The sequence below is a fragment of the Perca flavescens genome, chromosome 5 (assembly GCF_004354835.1).
Source record: "Perca flavescens isolate YP-PL-M2 chromosome 5, PFLA_1.0, whole genome shotgun sequence".
In the NCBI taxonomy this organism is placed as follows: Eukaryota; Metazoa; Chordata; class Actinopteri; order Perciformes; family Percidae; genus Perca; species Perca flavescens.
This window is the reverse complement of record NC_041335.1, coordinates 13,984,292-14,004,680: the sequence shown is the minus strand read 5'-3', so window position 1 is coordinate 14,004,680 and position 20,389 is coordinate 13,984,292. Positions and strand designations below refer to the sequence as shown.

The 20,389-nt window shown below is 40.2% G+C and overlaps 2 protein-coding genes and 3 non-coding genes across 5 annotated transcripts; 1 reads left to right on the top strand and 4 right to left on the bottom strand.

The window, feature by feature from the left end:
* The first annotated feature begins 2,833 nt into the window (after positions 1-2,833).
* LOC114556024 (cilia- and flagella-associated protein 157) lies at positions 2,834-10,540 on the top strand. The gene is made up of 9 exons (XM_028578847.1): positions 2,834-3,048; positions 4,316-4,587; positions 5,182-5,344; positions 5,450-5,696; positions 6,949-7,049; positions 7,497-7,647; positions 8,627-8,727; positions 9,796-9,937; positions 10,188-10,540. Exons 1-9 carry the CDS (start codon positions 2,960-2,962, stop codon positions 10,218-10,220), a joined length of 1,299 nt encoding a protein of 432 aa, XP_028434648.1. The 5' UTR covers positions 2,834-2,959; the 3' UTR covers positions 10,221-10,540.
* trnac-gca (transfer RNA cysteine (anticodon GCA)) lies at positions 6,163-6,234 on the bottom strand. Its single transcript has one exon. It is a non-coding gene; the product is annotated as a tRNA-Cys (tRNA).
* Positions 6,483-6,554, bottom strand: trnac-gca (transfer RNA cysteine (anticodon GCA)). Its single transcript has one exon. It is a non-coding gene; the product is annotated as a tRNA-Cys (tRNA).
* trnac-gca (transfer RNA cysteine (anticodon GCA)) lies at positions 7,388-7,459 on the bottom strand. The gene has a single exon. It is a non-coding gene; the product is annotated as a tRNA-Cys (tRNA).
* A 3,084-nt stretch (positions 10,541-13,624) lies between the features above and the next one.
* LOC114555528 (RING finger protein 225) lies at positions 13,625-19,296 on the bottom strand. Its single transcript, XM_028577977.1, has 4 exons — positions 18,846-19,296; positions 16,166-16,659; positions 15,789-16,098; positions 13,625-14,630 (listed from the first exon to the last, which is right to left on the bottom strand). Exons 2-4 carry the CDS (start codon positions 16,473-16,475, stop codon positions 14,393-14,395), a joined length of 858 nt encoding a protein of 285 aa, XP_028433778.1. The 5' UTR covers positions 16,476-16,659; positions 18,846-19,296; the 3' UTR covers positions 13,625-14,392.
* Between the last annotated feature and the right edge of the window lie 1,093 nt (positions 19,297-20,389).

Sequence of the window (20,389 nt, the reverse complement as noted above, 5' to 3'; positions counted from 1 at the left end):
TTAAATATATCTGAGTCACAACACATGTATCCTAGGCATCATTTACTCTTCTCACTTTTGCTTCTTTTGTTGAGCAAGTAACCTCCTTAAATGTGAATATTAAAATTATTCACCTGAATGATACATTAATTCATTTTAATGAATATATAAACCCCTGGACTGTAATATTTCAGATGTGTTTGAGCAAGATTTCTGCTCATGTTCAAAACGTTGTGCACATTCAAAATACAGTATATCTCATCTGTGTTCTCTGAGGTTTGGAGGAGTCATAAAATAAAGTGATAATACAATAATCTATTACAAGAATAAAGTCACTATATTTCAGAAAATAATCCACCTGCACCATAGTCTGCCGTGCAGTACGTGATATCTCTGCTGAGACGGTAGATGTCAGACCTCCTGACAGACTCAGAGCCCTGTTTGGGACGCTGGTCTCTGAATGAGACAGTTTAGGGAAGTGGCTGTAGGCTACGCTGCTCTACATCGGAGGTGGAAACACAAAACTACGCAGAAATAGGGACACATCTGCTGCAGCATGTCCACAGCGGAGCGCGTCCATAGTCCTGGATTCTCTGGCAAAAACTGGTCTGCACTGCTCTGCCTACTTTCCAGTTCCTCGTCTCTCATTTCCACACTGTGCTCAGAGCTCCCTGCTGTCTTCACTCCCATCATCCTCAATCACATCTTCTCCATCATCTTTCTCCATGAAGGATACATCTGATATTAACCTCTTATCCTAATTTTAACCTAATATAATAAAACACACTAACATGTTAGTGTTACTTAACACCTTTCAGTCAAAATGGCTAAACATGGTTTGCTTTAATTTCGATATAAGCTCACCTTGTCTCAAATCCAAAGAGGAGGATGAGGGGTCTGTTGCTACTCCACTCCCTGGTGGGACAGTTTCTGAAACTGAGGGCCATGTGTTCCACAATGTTAACATCTGCTTCTACTGAATCTGACATAACTATAATGTTGACATGATATGTATCTACCGATGAGCTACCAAGCTACCTATGACACTGATTAGCCTATTACTGCTAATTATAGACATTATAGCCTATTCATTTAAAATTAAACATGTTTTAAATGAGGCTATTACAATGGTGTGTTGTATGCAAACAGCATTGTTAGTGTTTATGTATTTAGCCTTTACCTCAGATTACATGTATAACCAAATGATCAAGTGCATGTTCTGCTCTTTAGAAGGGTTGTCTCAGTCCGTTTTTAGCACTAACAGTCACGAAGATATTCAAGCAGTTTAGCACCATGGATTTGGTTTTCTAGTTAGTGCTCACCTTTCTTTGAAAAGAAGTCAGTTACCAATTGTTTCTCCTCATTCTGTTTTCTCTCCTCCTCATGTCTTTCCTTTCTTTTTGGTAGCCTGATTTGGCTTTCTTTGAGAAAGACATTTCTACAGCAGAAGTTTGCGCTCCACCAGATGCTCAACTAACAAACAAAATGCGTGCAGATGGACTAAACCATTTGGCGCATTAGCAAGGGGGGGATGGGGGGTGAGACCTTTTTGTATACAAAATGTAGTGGGTCAATCAACCAAGTTATTCAGCCAATACACTAAATTTACATTTCATCTGATATGCATTATGAAATGTTATTAGGAAATAAAAATATCCAGGTAAAATCAAATATATTCCAGACTTTTCAAGGGCCCTCTCTCCCGTTGGGCCCTGGTAATCAGTATTGGTTTTACCCCCGGTCCGATGCCCCTGGTGTCTGTGCCGCTGCTCGTCTCTCTTTCTGCAGAGAGAGTGGACACTAAGCGACGCACAGGTCTGCTTCAGACCTCCGTGTGTTTGAGTTTGACCGGAGACGGGAAACGTCGCGTAATGAAAGGTTGACCAGTAAACGTGTGGCTGAGGGGGCGCCCTAGGATGATCATGTTTAATAAACACGTTTTATTTCGCTTGTCGTTCTAATTCTATTATTAATGGGAAGTAGACCTAAGGGCGACACGGCGCCCCCAACACATTTGACGCCCTAGGCAGTCGCCTAGGTCGCCTATAGCAATCGCCGGCCCTGGGCACATCGGCAGCAAAGTGGCAGAGCTCAATGACTTGTGACACGATCAGCTGAAGCAACTGAGGCAATGGCTTGAATCAAACTCTTTTAAAAATCAAAAGGCATGCCAGGCGATGTTCCTCACTGGCTTTTTATTCACATATTATTCTATGATCTATTTAATTTCATCACTCTTTAGACATGATTAGAGAAAGGATACTTGTGAAATGTTAGGCAATTTGATTACAGACAGACCTGTGACAATATTAACACATTTTCTTATTTTTTTAATAAATGAAAGTGTAGTAAAATGAAGATGTTTTATTATTATTTGTCAAGTCATGTGATTGAGTAGCTATTTTAAGATGTTGAAAGATGTTCGGACAGGAACAGTTTAAAAGTTGTAAGAGATTTTCATGTCATGACATATACAGTGAGAAGTGTGGTCACGGATCACCCTATTTCAAAACAGTTTATATATATATATATATATATATATATATTCTTATATATATATATATATATATATAGACCTCTTTGCAGGAACCCGGGAACCCGGAGCCAATCAGAGACATTTCGATTTCATCCTCTTTTAATTAAAGATCTAATTAGATCTTTAATTAAAAGAGGATGAAATCGATACAGTAGAAATATTAGCTTTTTTTCCCCTCCCACACATTCTTCTTCCTTGCTTAAACCTTTTTCTTATACTGGCTTATGATGAGGATTGAGGATGGTTTTATTTAATATTTGAAAAGGAAATAACTTTCCGAGCAGTCCTGAACGCATCATTCCTTAGCAACAACAGCGTTAGAGCCTTAGCCAACGTTACCTGGATTGTTCTGTGAACTTTCTTTAAAAAATGCCCTGAAAGGATTTAAAAAGCGAAGATAACAACAAAATAAATAAATATACAAGAAAAAGACAAGTAGGATATATGACTATGGCGGATGTAATCGCTTCTGAGGATAAAGAGAACTCGTTATATTTGATACAAATTAAATATCTGGATGAGCAGTTGGAAAGGTAACGTTAGCTGTTAGCTAAGTTAAAACTGATTATGAAAAATGACTGAAACAATCAATAGCTAACTAGCTAGCTAGCTATCAAAATAGATGCAAATGAATTAATCTGTATTTATTAGCTAATAGACTAATTGTTTCAGCTCTAACGTTACTACAAGCTCTCAAACACTATTACAGTGTGTAGGTTGGTCTTTTACATCAGTCTAATAGTTGTATGTCTTTTAAAGCAACACTGTTTCCCCTCATGCTAATTTGCCTTAGTTTGAGTTCCACTTCTGTTGCACACCATTGCACATTGTGTATCAACCTATCATAAACCAGTGGTGGAATGGGAATGAACAAAGTACATGTATATTCAAGTACTGTAACTGTAACTTGTACTTAAGTCTTTTCATGCCACTTCTAACGTTACTACTCCACTAGCTAGCTAGCTAGCTATCTTTATATCTCAGAGGGAAATATTGTACTTTTTACTCCACTAGCTACATTAATCTGACAGCTTTAGTTACTAGTTACTTTACAAATGAAGATGTATGTACCTAAAACACATGTAGTTCATTAAATACGATGTTTACAAGTTTTAATAAATAACTTACGCAATAATAGCTAGCTAGGCCTAAAAATACAGCTGAAATGATTAGCCGATTAAACACTTTTTTCATTTTTATGTGTCAAATGTGAGGATTTTTCTGCATTGAGTACTTTTACTTTTAATACTTTAAGTTCAGTTTACTGATGATACTTACATACCTTTACTTAAGTAACATTTTCAATGCAGGACTTTTACTTGTAAATGAGTATTTTTTTACAGTGTTGTATTAGTACTTTGACTTACTAAGTAAAAGATCTGAATACTTCTTCCACCACTGGTATCAACCATAGACTGTAAATATTAATATTAACAGTCTATGGTATCAACTAATTGACTTAAATAAAATTAAAAATTAAAAGAAAACTCTAAAGTGTATGGTATGGGGATCAGCCTCAAAGCCTTTACCTTTACACTACCCCATTTGAATTTTACTGACCTTGTTTTACAAAAAAAAAACATTGCATGGACGTATTGTGGGCCTTCTCCAGCTGCTGGTTCCTAATTATCACTATACTTCACTTTACTGTTGACGTGCTGCAACTGAGGACAAACTTTAGTCACAATATCAGCATGATACAACTTTCTGATACAGGGTGCAGTTATCTTTGTATTTCTAAAAAACAGAAATCTCAGTAGCTTCTCACCTATAATAACAGCCTGTATCTTTATCCGGCAGATATCAGCTTCAGTGTGACGAGCTGGAGCAGCAGAACAAGGACCTGGCCTCTCAGTACAGCGCGCTGGAGAAGGACAAGCAAGACATCACTGAGTATCTGAAACACGCTGTGCTTGGCAAAGACAAGGAGGTGGAGGAGCTGGCTGCGCAGCTGGAGAGTCAGCAGCGGATTGGCCAGCAGGACAGAGAGGCCCAGGTGCTACAGCAGAGCCAGGAAGTTCAGGAGCTGCAGGACCAGATCGATGAGCTGACCTCAGAGAGCAGGGTGCTGGGTGGGACAGTAAAAATGTTTCCTACACAGTATTTAGTTGTTTCATCCTCTTCCCTGTTAGAACAGATTCAATCGGCAGAGACGGCACTATGGGAAAGGGGAACCACTAGGGCTGCAACGTATTATTACTATATTTATATTAATTCATCTCTTGATTGTTTTTTCAATGAATTGTTTAGCATTTTAGTTTGATAAACAGCTTTAATGATTACGCAATTATAGATGTAGATTAATAGATGGACAAATCAATTGGTGGTTGAATGGGTCATCTCATTATCTATGATCACAGTCTGGTGGAGCTAATTTTAAATCAGGACAAAACCTATGTTTTTCATCTATAAATGATCAATACATGGATTGTGAGAAACGGTGCGATTGGTAAAGCAGATTAACCGCTAAATTTCAGTGGGTGGGAGAAGTTTATGTACCCAGACCAGAAAGTAGATTATGTGTGATCAGATTGTTTCAGAAAGTTGCACAAATAAAAAAAAAAAAAAAAAAGGGTCATTTTTTTTTTTTTTATCTGTTTCTTTCCACTTTCTGTGGAACATCCTCTCCTCTCCTCTCCTTGTTTTCTCTTCTCTCCACCGCTCAGTGGCAAAGTTTGAGGAGCAGCAGGAGCTGGCGGAGCAGCTGGAGCAGCTGTTGCAGCGGCAGTCCGAAATGGAGTTTCTGAGGAAGCAGCTGGTTAGTGAGAACGAGGAGCACGACGCTGCCATCGAGAACCTGAAGAATGACGCAGAGTCGGAGAGGAACAAGTAAACTGACAGCGCCGTTACATCCTGCGGATCTCCTTCTTGAATGTTTGGCTTTTGCTGTAAATTGTGAGCAACCAACACTAAATGTTTACCCTGAAACAACAGGATGTTCGAGGTCAGGTGGGGCACGTTGGAGGTTTGCGTTAGGAAGAAGGCCTCACACATCATCCAGGAGGAGAGGGCTCAGCACAGTGAGCTCCGGGAGAAGGTCGAAGAACTTCTGGACAGGAACACAGAACTGTGGAGTGAGAAGAACGAGCTGCGAGACACAGAAGATTTTCTTCTCTTTCAGTTGGACAACATAAAGGAAGATATTGACAGGGTCAGCAAGAAGAGCTTCAGCAGCAAGAAGGTAAGACGACAACTATTAACAGTGTCGGCAGTGGTGGAATGTAACTAAGTACAATTTCAAGGTACTTCCATTTCTATTTAATGCTACTCTATGCTTGTACTCCACTACATCTCAGAGGTTAATATTAAAAATTTTACTCCACTACATTAGATCACAGTTTTCATCCCCTTCATGGCCAGTGAAAACCTTGTATCCCCAGATGTGTTGCTTTTGAATGTTTGTGATAAACTGAAGGATGACATGCTCCTTTTTGTGTTGAGAAAATTGTCCTACTTCTTAAGCTAAATAAAGTCTTTAAAAAGCCTCTTGGATCTGCTGGAAAATGCATCGTCACAAAGCTGAAAACAGGGCAGGTTTTCTGTTGACATATATGGTTCACACAGGACGGTGACGCTACAAACTTTGTATTTACTTGTAAACCATCTAGAAGACAGACAACATCTGAACATGTCCAAAGCATAAAGACAGGGGGCATCCAGAGTTGAACTGGAGACCTCTTGATCTGCAGTCAAATGCTCTACCACTGAGCTATACCCCCATGTTCTGGTTGCTGTGTATTTGTTGTTCTTTTTTAGCAATACATGTTGGGAAGTATAGCCCAGTAACAACAATTCTAAATAACTTAATTTGATGAGTTCATAATAAAACAACGTCCACTAGCAAAATTTAGCCATTTTGTTTTCACTTTTTATGTGTTCCTAGGAGAAATAAGCTGTGTTAAACCACAAGTTTGTAGTATGTTAAACAATAGATTATTTGTACCAAGGTAACAGGTACATCTGGTACAGGGGGCACCTGGATTTGAACCAGAGACCTCTTGATCTGCAGTCAAATGCTCTACCGCTGAGCTATACCCCCTGTTTCCAAAGTTTGCATCACTTTCTCTCTTGACGTGACCTGGCTCCAGTATCTGTGAGAGAATAGTATATGCAAGACATTGCAGTACTCAGGAAGTTTTTAATTTACATTCAGCTCCCGGAGCTTACATGTAGAGCATCGGTGCCTTTTTACCAACTTTTCCTCGTTTTAAGAAACTACATTTCCATGCAGCTTCATAAACATATTTTTTCAACATCTTGGTTCTCTGTGATCTCAAGTTTCTCAGTTTGTGCTTAGGAATAAATGTCGAGTGTTTTCCATGTGCAGCGTCTCCTCCTGTGAAGAGGAGAGTTTTGCTACAGAACCTCTTTTTGCCCTCTCCTCCTTTTTACGAGTTGGAAAAACAAGTCATTCAACACGTTCCCTTCTTCAGGAGGTGGAGCAGCTGACGAAGACCTGCCGGCAGCTGAGGGCCGAGCTAAAGAGCTGTAGCGCCGCCTACGAGAGCACGCTGACCAAGAAAGAGGCTCTCAGGTAAAAGTTTACTCTCTTTCAACCGTCCAAATCTAAGATTTCAAGAATGTTGTAATCCTGAAGATTCAAAGTCCCATTTTTGATACACAGAGTGCTTTTCAATATGCTAACGTGTTATTAATGTAAATTTACTTTTCGCCCAATTCCACATTGGGTGGGGGGGGCGACTTCAGGGTCATGGGAGCAGAGGATGAAGGAAGCATTAGTTAGCGGCACAATGAAATGAAAAGCCCCCTTATTATAGCTGAATCCACTGCTGTTGTCCGTATAAGTAAACAGGCATTTCAAGCTAATGAAACATTAGTGATGCTGTCAGTGACACAGCATAAATCTTACTGAGGGGGCATCTGGAATTGAACCAGAGACCTCTTGATCTGCAGTCAAATGCTCTACCACTGAGCTATACCCCCCTCTGCATGACTGAATGCTGAGTCATTGTTTTTTCAGACAGCGCCTGGCTTCAGTGTCAGCGAAGTGCCATCAGAAAACGGCCCAGACAGGTCAGCTGAGGGCTGAGCTGCAGAGGGAGAGCAGCGTGAGGAGGCAGCTGGAGGCCCTCGTGCAGGAAGCCGTCCTGATTCTGAGCCACATCTTGACGGTAAAAACTAGAGATGGCCCGATACCATTTTTTGCTTCCCGATACCGATTCCGATACCTGAACTTGCGTATCGGGCGATACCGAGTACCGATCTGATACCAGTGTGTCATATATTTTATTATGTTTTAACAGCTGTATACTACTATCCCTGTATGGATGTGATATGATTTCTATTTTTGTTGTCGGTCTGGCTCAGGTTAAACTCTTTGTAAAACATGAACAAACACAAATGCCCCAGAACTTTCTTTTATTCTCCAGTTTGACAGTCAGTTATAACGTAAAAAGAACATAAATAAACTACTTTAACGTAGATTTTCTTTAGGGCTTTATCACGTGGTATTGGATCGGTGCATACACTCGAGTAATTCCCGATACCGATACCAGCATTTCAGGCAGTATCGGAGCAGATACCGATACTGGTATCGGTATCGGAACATCTCTAGTAAAAACACGGGGCGGCTGCAAACATCAACAACCATCTTTATGTCAAATACTTCATTACAAGTAAAAGACATCTTTTTAATTGTCTCTGTCTTAGTGATATAGTTCTGCATCAATTACATCACTGTAGGGCTGGGGGATATGACAATATATATTGATATTTCGTATATATTTTTCTATTAACAGAACAGGTTGAACTAGAATATGACTTTATTGTCTTCCAAAAAATAGAACATGTTCTGAAGCTCAAAAATACAAAGGCAGCCCCAGGATGTGTAACATGTAAAACAAAATATAACACTTAGCACAAACCTAAAGAACTTCATCTGTGCAGTTTTAAATCTACATCTTGATTACATTTTTTGTGAATTGATGATCATGTAAAGTAATTGACCTTATTCACTAAATACAGAATGAGCAAATAATGCATTGAAATAAATATTATTAGCTTTTCGCCTCTTACATCTTCCTAACAAGTATCTCACCCAGTGAGATGATTTCTGATTATTGAAGCTCTGGCGTTTTCCGTCCTCTGCAGGACTCAGAGAAGGTGTCCGAGACTCAGTGGAAGAGGCTGCAGGAGATCCTGCTGTCCACTCCTGAGGAGGAACCACAGACCTGTGACCCCGAAGCAGCCAGGTACTGGGATCACTCTCCCCTGGCTAGTGTCTCTTAGTTGTATAACAGGTGTGGACAGCGGTGTGAACACTGTTTCTGCTTCCACGCGGCAGCGCAGGGAGCTGGACCTGTACCTGCTGGGACTCGAGTCCAACTAGAACCAGATTAGCTGTAAACAGGTCACATCGAAATTCTTAAAGGTGCCCTGCCACAGAAAACCGTTTTTACATGGATTTTTTTGAAATATGTTAGGTCCATACGTGTTTGTGTTATGTCGTGAATGTGAAAATGGACTGCTACCTCCTCTGTCAGCTCTAGCCACTGAAAAGAAATAAGTGGAGAAATCAGGCCAGGTCAAGGCCAGGACAAAAGCTGGTCAGTCTGACGTCATACCGCCTGAGCTCATTACTATTCATGAGCTCGCCCAGTTGCGCTGGGTAAAGGATGCTGATAGCCAGGCTCTCATTGGCCAGCTGTTAGCCAATCAGATTCAAACAGCTTAGCTTGTTGAATATTAATGAGAACTGCCACAAATTGAGCTGAGCCTTCCTGTAGGCTTTCTATACCACGCTAGAATGGCTTGAAACAAGGTAGCCAAGGCCTTTTTTCCACAAAAAATGTTAACAGAGTCCATGGTAGAACTTCAGACATTACCACAAAGTAATGAAATACGTGTGGCAGGGCACCTTTAAACAACAATGCAGCCTGTCTAAATGAGGCTGTCAAGTTTTAAATCCACAGGGAAATAAGTTATTCTCTATCTCTTCAGATATGTCAAAAAAGCTGTTTTATTAGTAAACATACAGTATATCGACATATTTATCTTTTCTTCTCTTGAAAATAAAGAGAGAATAAAGAAGGGGGATCAAAAGGATAAAAGTAAATCAAAGTGATATTAGTGATATTTTATGAGCTTATCTCAAATTAAATCTGTTTGTGTTAACTGCAGCCATCAGATAGATGTAGTTTGTACATGTGGTAGAGGCAAAAGAAAAAGTGTCATCCTCAAGTATGAAGTACTAAAACTTCAAACTTGTATTTAAAAATAGAGCTGGATGTAATGGACTTCATCCTGTGTCTCCTCCACAGAGCTCAGACCCTGAACATCGCCACAGATCCGTTGTTCCTGTTCGCCCGCTACAGACCAGGCGACCTGGGCCTCGTACCCCGACCCATGTGGAAACAGAAAGCAGCCATCTCCAGGTCACGCCATCCTGGTGCCTCTCAACAGGTCTGTTTATGAAGTAGTTTGTCTGCAGGGGGCAGTGTTGGGTCAAATCACTTTCTCCAGTGTTAAGAGGTGTTCTCGGTCTGCATCTGAATCATCAATCAGCAAAACTACATTCCTCCTCTACATTCCTGATCTGCTCTCATCTCATTGTTGTCCTCATAAACAAAGCGTGCTTACAGTGGACCATTGTTTAGACTTTATACAGGAATCTGTTCTTTGCATAGATGCCGTTGCTCTGTGTGTCCCTCAGGAAACTGTGCAGTCAGAAGACATCCAGCTGTGATCCAGAGGCCGAAGCCTCCACCTCTGAAGACTGAAACGTATTATAAAGTGTTAGCAAAGTCACATCATTGTGAAGGATGGGGTGGGATTCAATCGGCGGCTCACATGGCTGGTCTTCATGGACACATTTGTTTAATCGCTCAATGTGTTGTTAAGGTGTATCCACTGACATCATACGCACAAAGCCACTCAACACCCACACTGTCATAAAGGATGTGTGGCAGATATCACAACAGGCTCAGTGTGTGTGTGTGTTTGTCTGTGGAAACTGTTACAACAATTAGCTTTAATAAAATGATTGTTTCAACTTTCCAAGCTCAACAGGTTTTATTTTTGTACTTTTAACCAAAGAAACCAGGATGTTGTTTCTGGAAAATCATAATTTTAGATGTTATGTCTTGATTGGGGTATAAAGACAAAATGTAGACAACATAGGCCTTTCTCACAGCAGACAGTCTTGTCACAGGAACAGCACAGGTGTTACTAGTAAAACTACAGAGGCCTCTGTTCCAGGGGCGATTCTAGGATCAGACCTTTAGGGGGGGGCTCAGCCCCTAATGAGAATGTAACACGGATACCGTGCCTTGCAAAAGTGTTAACCCCCCCCGCTAAATCAGTAATTTCATTAGCTAATCATCACTGAGCTAGCTACTGAACAACAACGTCAGCTAACGTTTTTTGACACTATGATGGAACTAAACCTGACACTTTATAAGTCACAGTAATAACGACCAATTTGGAACAATGTTCTAACACCCAGCAATTTTAGTTGCCTACGTTTCAATTTGGGTTCTAATCTGTGCCATGAAATTACCAACTTCTTCTCTGGGGACGATCAACGTTAAACTTTACAACCACACTCCTGCTCTCCCTCTGACAGATTAGATGGAGACTCAACCAAAGGTGGGAGTCTGGCACAACCACCTCCAATTGGCCAAAACTATGTTTCTGTTAACCCTTTCCTTGACTGGTTAACAGGTGCATATAGCATTAGTGATAGCGACTCAGGATATTAAACCTTTTTCAAGCCATTTGAACCTGTAATTGTTTGTCCTCTGTCACTAACAGACAAGTTCGCAAACTAACTTGAAGCAATAAAATTGATTTTAGCCTGCTTAAAAAGGGTCTAAAATGGTTCATGCTCTGTTCTATTCAAGTGTTTTTAGTACACTGAACACTTTGTCCTACATTCATACATCAGTAATAGTTTTACCAGACCGGAAATCCTGTCGAGACCAAGACTGAGTCATTATAGTGTAAAAATCCTAGAGGCTTTCTCTAATTTGTCTATCCTGACTATATTTTAACTCTGCTGGACCCAGCATTAGCTCCAAGTTTACAAACTACACACCTTTATTTTAGATTCTGCATACAGAGTATATACAGTACATACATAATATGTATACTAAATGCAACATTTCTGCCTTGAAATGACAACTAGACCTATGGTATATATTTTGTTGAGTTGTGTACGTACATAACATGTTCAAATCCAGAAAAATCTGTCATTGTATTCAAACCAATTCGGTCGCCTGTCGATGACATATCCATTTTGTGCATGCTACAGCGTTATGGTCGTCAGCTAGAATTAGTCATAAATTTACTTTTTAATCCAGTTTCAAGCAACATTTTTACAATACACTTTAAATCTTGGTGGTTTTTAACTATATATATATTTTAACCGGATAAAGGATTTTAGTCATCGGAAGTCTGGATAATAAGTTATCAGAGAAACCAGCTGACTAAACGGAAGCAAGCAGCTTGGCCATCAGCCCCCCCCCAGCCATCAAGCTGAATGGAAAAACATGGGTTTTTTTAAACACGAAGCCGCTTTATTCAGTGTTTTTGCTGGTTTTAAACAGTGTTTGAGTGGAGGAGACCTCTGCGGATGATTCAGCTCCCGTTAAAAACCTAAATGATGAACACTGAAGGAATCCTAACCGGGAGATGCTGACTGCAATAACAGCAATGGTGGTGAAGACAACTCCCATGATCCCATGCTACTTCACAATCGTCACCAAAACTGCAGCTTTTGTTATAGTTGATTGAGAGTCCCTTAAAAAATTACATATCAATTCTTAAACTTTCACCTGCTTCATTTAAAAAAATTAAATAAAAAAACAAAAAACTATGCATAATTCAAAAAGGAATTTATTTAAGTTCAACACGAGGCAAACATAGTGATCGAGCAAGCTTTGCTAAAACAGTCATAAATATATAAAATAATTTATTTTACATTGCACAGTAAAACAAGGTCAGAGCCTAAAAACACAAAACCGGAGAAACGGACCAAAAACAGGAAGATAAACATTGGATTAAAACCTATTTTCCCCATTGGATGCAGGCTGAAAAATGGAAACATTAAATGTAAATAAGCTTTTGTAAATGGATGAATTATTTTGGGCTCATTTGATTTGCAAGTCAAAGAATTAGTGGGAAAGGTTTTCCTTGTGGGCTGTTCTTTCATTTTCAGCTACAAACGGATGGTCACTGATCTGTTGTTTGGTCAGTTAAAACATTACCAGGGACTGTCCCACATCTCACAGCCTCCTGAAGGTCAGAACACAGGCATACTGACCCAATATTTAAAACTTCAGGTACATGACTGCCTCATGCTTTCAACCACAGACACCTTTTTGCTCCTTTACCCCCTTTTTTCTTTTTAAAGTCACCACTACAAAATACATGCAGACAGTTTTGATTTTATTCGTCCAGGTTTTCAGCTTTCTGCCTCCACATCAATGACATGAAGGATGATGGGATTTATTTTGTGGTGCTTGCAGTCTTGAGAAAGTACATTTAAAAAGAATTAATCAAACTGCAACAAAAGGTCCCCGTTACTGTGGATAATCAACAGAAACAAGAGTTTTACAATGACTACTTTTTAAATTGTGAAAACTAAAATTATGAGAAGGCATTCTGATGCTTTTAGCACCTCAAATGAAATCCCATCATCCTCCATTGTATCAATGTTGAGGAAGAAATGATCTGAAAACCCTGGACGAATAAAAACAAATACTATCTGAATTGGAGAGACTGCTCTAGAGGTGGAGTGGAAAAATATTTCTGTAATTTGCGTCAACTATTCGGTTACACTATTCAGCTATATTCAGTTCCATCATGTATAATGTTCCAGCATCTATGGCAAGCCTGTGCTCTCTGTGTCAGACTGTAACTGACTCCGGTTTATTTGCATGGCTCCTGTTTATAGCATTTGGTTACGAGAGGCAGAGGTGTGACAGGAGGAAATAGACTCATGTAAATAACAGCCACTTAGAAAGACTCAACAACACAGAAACTAACAGGTAACAATCCAGTCGCTAGGCTCTTTAAAGTGCTGAAAGCTGCCAAAAGGAGTTTGAGTATGAAGAAGGTGGCACCGCTTGGAGACCACTTTATGTAGTATTTTTTTTTTTTTCTATTATATTTAATAGAGTTTGTATGTGCCAAAGTGACAGTGAAATTAGATTCAGTCCCTGGAGTCACAAGTTTATTTTAGACGTATCTGCAGCTGGATGGGAGCCACCAGAGACTTTGACCTCGTAATATAATAAACCTGCAATCAATCAGTATAATACAGCACGTCTACATTTCTCATCTTCTCTGCCATGACTTGACCATCAGATCAGCCATTTTGTAAAACGAAATTCAAGACGTTAAAAAGTGGTGATCGTGTGCGTTTTTCCCCAAAACCTAAAGTAATCGAAGGTTGAGGTTGTAAGGGCTGTAAGTAAGATTAAAGTCCACTGCTTCCCACCTTCCAGTGCCTTTCCAACTCGGCTGTTACATGACTGCCATTGTGTTGCTGTAGGCAGAAGGTTCTCATGTCCGGCTACATTTAGCAAATCATTTAAAGCTTTTGGCACAAGTTAAGCACTGTAAAACAGAGTCAAGTCCACTGCTTCTCAGTCTCACAGACACCGTACCTTTCAACCTCAGCTGCATTTTGGGAGTCAATTTTAAGGACTGAACAATAAAATCTACGAGTGGAAAGTCTTTATGCTTCTCACTTTGTCAGCTCATGAGTTGAGCGTTGAGGTTTGTGTCCTTTTGGCTTTGGAGCGTTAAAAAGCCAGAAACGAGGGCTTTTTATTTCATTTCAGATGGCGGACTTCTACTGTTCGGTGACCTTCTCCGCCACTGAAAATAAAAAGCAGAAGGAAAAATGTGATGTCACCCACTTTTCTGTGCGAGGAGGAAGATGATGATGCCCGTCAGCAGCACCATCATCATCACCACGGACATCAGGAGGAAGGCCCGGCACGCCGGCCGGCCCGTCAGGCGGAACAGAGCTCCGCCCATGCCGCCCGCTCCGGCGGCGTGGCTCCCGGCAGGCGGGGTGGGTAGCCCCACGTCCAGAGTTCGGTTTATCGACCTGAGAGATGTCAGCGACCTCTGACCTTCAGATGACCTTAACCAGAAACACAGAACTATTATTAGAACTGTTGCTTGTAACTATTACTGATCAAATGAAGCTGGGAACATTAGGCTCAATCTATTTCTGTCAGGCAACTGGGTTAATCGGAGTTATTGACTGAATTACTGCATTTCTTTTTTTTTAATTCAATGCTTTACTTAAAAGGCTAGATTCTGTAACAGGATATCCAGAGGCTGTTCACCACCTAAACATCAAGTGTTTTTATTTTTGCCCACAGACACAGTAAAGGGTACACATCCCAACCGTTTTATGCCCTCCCTCCACTGTGGTAGATGTTGAACAGGAAAGGCCTGACTAAGGGGAAAATTAACCAGCAGAACAGAAGGACTCCAATTCATGTTGAGCAAACAGGAGTTATCTGAAGCTAGCCAGGCTGTTAATATTAAAGTTATTCAACTTTATTTAGACAGTCAAATATAAGATGACTTTTTGACGGGTAATTATTAACAAGCAGACACGTCTATTAAAAGATTAAACATTCACATATGCCTCCGGTTCACTCAGTATGGCTGTTGAGCTTTAAATGTATTTTTTAAAAACTGGCAGTTTGGAGTTTTAATTTGGCTTTTTACCTGCAGCTGAATGGGAGCACTGTAAACAATAATATGAATTATGGACGGAGATAGGACAATTTTATAACCACGGAGGGGTATAAAAAGATTTGCTTCAGTGGGAAAGGTATTTCGCTCTAAGTGTGTAAGGTTAAAGTGGAAGAAAATTAATCCCAAATACTCTTGGGTGGATTTTATGTTCTTAAATCTTAATCTGTTCTCCGGATTAATGTATTAATTTATCTTATCTCTATGAAGCCACATTAATGATTAATGTTATTTTTCCTTGTTTTGGGGCTGGAAAAGGTTAGGGAGGGAGCACTAGGGAAGGACAAAAGATGCATTTGTGCATGTTTATATTGAAAAATAAAAAACTGCCATAAAAAAGGAAGACATTGGTTAATTCAAGACATAAGTTTTAAAGTGACGTCCAAAATTCCTGAGCCTTAGAAGAGTTTAACTTATTAATATGATATTTTTGGAAAGCATAAATGCTGAGAACTGAGAAGAATAAGAAGCAGGTTTTGAAATCGTTAAAATCATATTTCTTTTAAAAGCTGAGAAGTCAGATTCTTGATACCTTTTGACCTGCAGCTTCCCTTTGTTGCGCAGGAAGCGGATGCTGTAGACTCTCTGCATGGCGGCCGGCAGGCAGGACAGCATGTCTGAGTTTGTGGCCAGTCTGGGCAGGCCGAGGGTGGGCAGGGGCGTGAGGCCGCGGCACAGCGGGCACTGGATGGAGCTGGGCTCGGCCGACTTGACGTTGATGCGTGCCAGGCACTCCAGGCAGAAGGTGTGCTTGCACTGAAGCATCTTGGGACAGCGGAAGACGTTGTTGAACTGGCTGAAGCAGATGGAGCACTCCAGGTCCGGGTAGGTGTCCTCGGAGCACTGAGATGGGAGGGGAGACAGGCGGAGGTCTGGGGACGGGACGACGACTGAGACATGGCAGGAGGGGGGGGGTGCCGGGGGCAGGGTAAGGGTTCGGTGTGGGAGCTGGAGATGGACTTCGAGACAAAGAAGAGACTGAAACTAGGCTGGACCCTGGAAGCGATGAGGCGGAGTGGTCCGAGTTCGGTGATGGGACCAGGTTTCCTCCAGCGTGGTCTGAGGAGGCCCGATAGTGAGGCACGTTGTGGCTCAAAACTGTCACAGAGCTATGACCTGTCTGGATGAGCGGAGGAGACGGTACGGTGGCTGACAGAGATGGATTTTGGGAATTATCGTAAGGCTCAGGAGGTGGACTTGTGTGTCTGTAGGGATTCATGACCGGTAGACAGACCGAAGGATGGATGAAGGATTGAGTGAAAGAAGAAGAGCGTGAAGCTCCGCGCAGAAGAACAGATGGAGGATGTTGAGCAGTCAGCGGTCAGCAGGGACTGGAGGCATCAGACATGGAGGATGATGAAGATGCTCCTGGCACAGCCTCAGTCTTCAGACCAACACTCAATCTACAGATTAAAAGACAATATTAATACACTGAAAACCAAATCGTATTAAATCTACTTAATAGTGTATTAGTAATAAAATAAATGGCCAAAGGTATGTGGATAAAACTGGTTGTTTTTCCTGATACGGTTTAGAAATTAAATCTTAATACTGTAGCATACACTGATATTTTACCGACACATTTCAGTAGGTCAAGTTTGTTTTGTCTCTTCCCTGTTTTAACAGGACATCACGCACAAAGCCAGCTCTATAAAGAAATGCTTTTCTCAGTTTGGTGTGAAGAACTTGACTGAAACTAGACTTCAGGGAAACCTCTAACAAGTTCCACTTCTTGAACAATTCATGTATTTATTTCCATTAAGTTCATTCTTATGTTCATTCTTCTACCAGTATTGGAAAGTGATAAAAAAAACAAAAAACAATGCTGTGTTCAAAGGATGTTCGAAGATCAACAAAAGATAAATAGCTTATCTGACATGTCTGATAAGTATTAAAAACATTTCAAAAGAATTTTGACACACAAAGAACTTTATCTATTTAAAAATTTATAAATCACAAGTTCAACATAAACATTTAACCCTGCCAGACCCACTATGGGCACCTTCTTTACAACCTTGTGTAGTCTGTCCATACATTTATTTTAAGTTCTAGTAGAGATCCCAAAGAGACAAAATGTCTCAGCCTGAAATGTATAAAGCTTAAAGTAAATCCAATTGCTAATTTATTAAAAAGACACAAAGTACTTACCTCCATATAGAGACCTGCAGTTGTTTCCAACACATTATCTCTCTGTACTAAACTGCCGTTTCTGTAGGTTTAAGTCAAACTGGATGCTGGTCTGTGTCTGAATAAGTAACACTGTACCATACAACTGGAGTCATGCTTCATTCTAACTGGCGTGACCTGGACAGAAATTTGCATTGTCCATTTTATTTAAAAAAAAGGGAAATAACATGCAAAACAGGCTGGCCTTCTGCAGAGATCACCCAAAGCTATCATCACAACCAGAGATGTACACAGAGCATCCCTACGCTCTAATCTTTACCATCGGTTACACTGTGCGTCTGCCCCATCTGTCCTCTAAACAAACGGACCGACATTTCCTGTTACGATATGTAGTTTTGCTGTGGTCATGGAGGTACTACAATTATAATCTGTCTGCCAGGAGTCTAGAAATAATGGAGGTGAATCCCCCCCCCCCCCCCATCACATCTTAATATTTACAGTGGATCTTTTTATTGCAGTGGTGTTTAGTTAGATTAGTTTTGAATAGATCTTTTGTGTAATGTATCTGTGTGGCTTTTGATTTGGACTTGTGGGAAATTGCCTATAAACAAACATAGTAGTTTGCACTACCAGGCCAATATAGTACCTTTTGAAATTCAATAAGAGTTGGATTTAAATAATAGTTACTCTGGTTTTGGGGAGTTATTACAGTCTTCAGGAATGTCCACATTATAACAGCTACACTAGGACACTCACACAAACATTCATGCAAAACAGAGCATGCCCTTTTATAAGTCTGGAAATGGTTGTTAGAGACTCATCTACTAGCCTGGGAAAACCCTGACGAACTTCCGGCAAATTTGAGATTTGCTTTGCTGTCAACCAGGCTACATCTACACCGGCCCTAGAATAGAATGAGATTCATTCCACTTCTGTGCTCCAGACTCTTAACACAGCACAATCCCATTGTTTTCGCTCAAATACAAATTCTAAATCAACAAGAACTGAAATCTTAAAAAAAGGTCCCAGGGCATGAAAATGCCACTTTGAGTTTTTTTTAACATTAATATGAGTTCCCCCAGCCTGCCTATGGTCCCCCAGTGGCAGAAGTATCGGCCTCTAAATTCGGCACACCAAACGTATGTTGGTAAAAAAAAGAAAGAAAACTGCCTGTTATTCTTGCATGATAGCATAGGCCCACACCATGTTGGGAAGAGGCCTGGAAGTGACGTAGTTTTAGAGTGTAGACTACATTTTTATTGTTGTTTTTTTGTCGATTTAAAGCGTTGCTTTGTTGGCAATCGTCCCCGCCCCGCCGAATTGACTTTAGGATCCTCCTGATTTGTTAAACATATAAAATAAGACATTTTACTATTTGTTGTGCCTTCATACACAAACAGAAAACTAAATAATAAAAATGATCCGTGAAGTTCGGCGCGCAAGCAGGAAACACTGCTCTTACCGTTAAAAATCACCAGTTATTGATGTCCCCTCTCATCCCACACTGCATCATCATTAGGCCGGGTTTCTCACACAGAGAGGCCCTCCTGGAGTCCTGGTTTAACTGCTCGACTTTTGTGGTCGTCTATTGGCCTCGACTTCTCTCTTTCTGTCCGCAGTGTGAAAGTTTGACACTGCATTTGAATAGCTGAAAAAAAACGAGGAAACTGAGTAGTAGCCTAGGCCTAACAGGCGCGCACGTCCCCGGCTGTATTTGAAGATTAACACACGTGAAGAAAGTGATGCTGATTAACGCTGATTATGATGACACAGCCAACGCTATGATAGCCTGCAACTGAAATATCAATTCAAACAAACAAACAAATGTATAAGTGTAAGAAAGAGTCCGAGTGGAAAGTAGCCTAAAAATAGCAGGTGTATGCTGATTATTCAGGAGTAGTGATTAGCTGGAACAGAATCTGCGCGGTTTGTAGTTACTTAAGTAACCACATGAACTGAGCTGAAAATAATATTTTCTTGCTAGCCATACTTTCAAAACTCCTAAACTAAAGGTGATTGTATATTAAATGTTTTAAAACAAGATTATTTGCAAGATTTAACAACATTAATATATAACATATAACATATGCACTTCTTTTTTCTTCACTTTTCTTGTTCTTGTTGGCAGACATATACACAATAATACTATTTGGAATACTGCTCCTGGCAGTCTTGTTTAGGTTTAATACATGACCAGAGTTTTGTTCCAATATAGGCTACAACATATGAAAACCAGGACATAACCCTCTGCCAGCATGGAAACACTGCCTGTAGAAACAAAAAGATGGAAGAAGATGTGTGTTGACAGTGTTTTGTCCAGCAGGTGGAGCTCTGATGGAACTGAAGCTTCTTCTGCATCACTTTGTATATTCAACTCTCTTAATCATTTACTGTTTTTTTTGTCATTTATTACTTTTGTTGTGTTAATAATTTTTAAATGTGAAAACTGAAAGGCTTAAAGGTGTTTCATGTTTAATGTAATATTCATAATGATGATGTGTATACCAGCCACTCTGTAGCCTACATATTACTACAGTAAAATGTAGGGATATGTTGTTATTATAAGTATGACTTATATCAGTGATAACAAGTTTGAAGTCTGAAACATTTTAACCAATGTTGAGCATTTTCTTGTATATGTAGCATATGGGTAACATATCACAGTATTTTAAGTAGGCAATACAACATAGCCTATAGGTTACACATTACACATTACATAGCAAATCCACACCAATCAATCTCAAAACATCCCAGCTAGATAGTAAATGCCGTAAACATGTTCTTTGTAAATGTTTACAATCATTTATTGAAATAACCAATTGCACGTTCCAAATGTTCTTCAACAATAGCCATTTTCAGCGTGGGCAACATGTTTTGGTCCTGTGTTAATCCTGCTGAACTCAAATACATTTCAAATACTAGAGTAATAATTCCCTATGCCATACTCATACATAGGGGCGGCTGTGGCTGAGTGGTAGAGTGGTTGCCTGCCAATCGGAAGGTTGT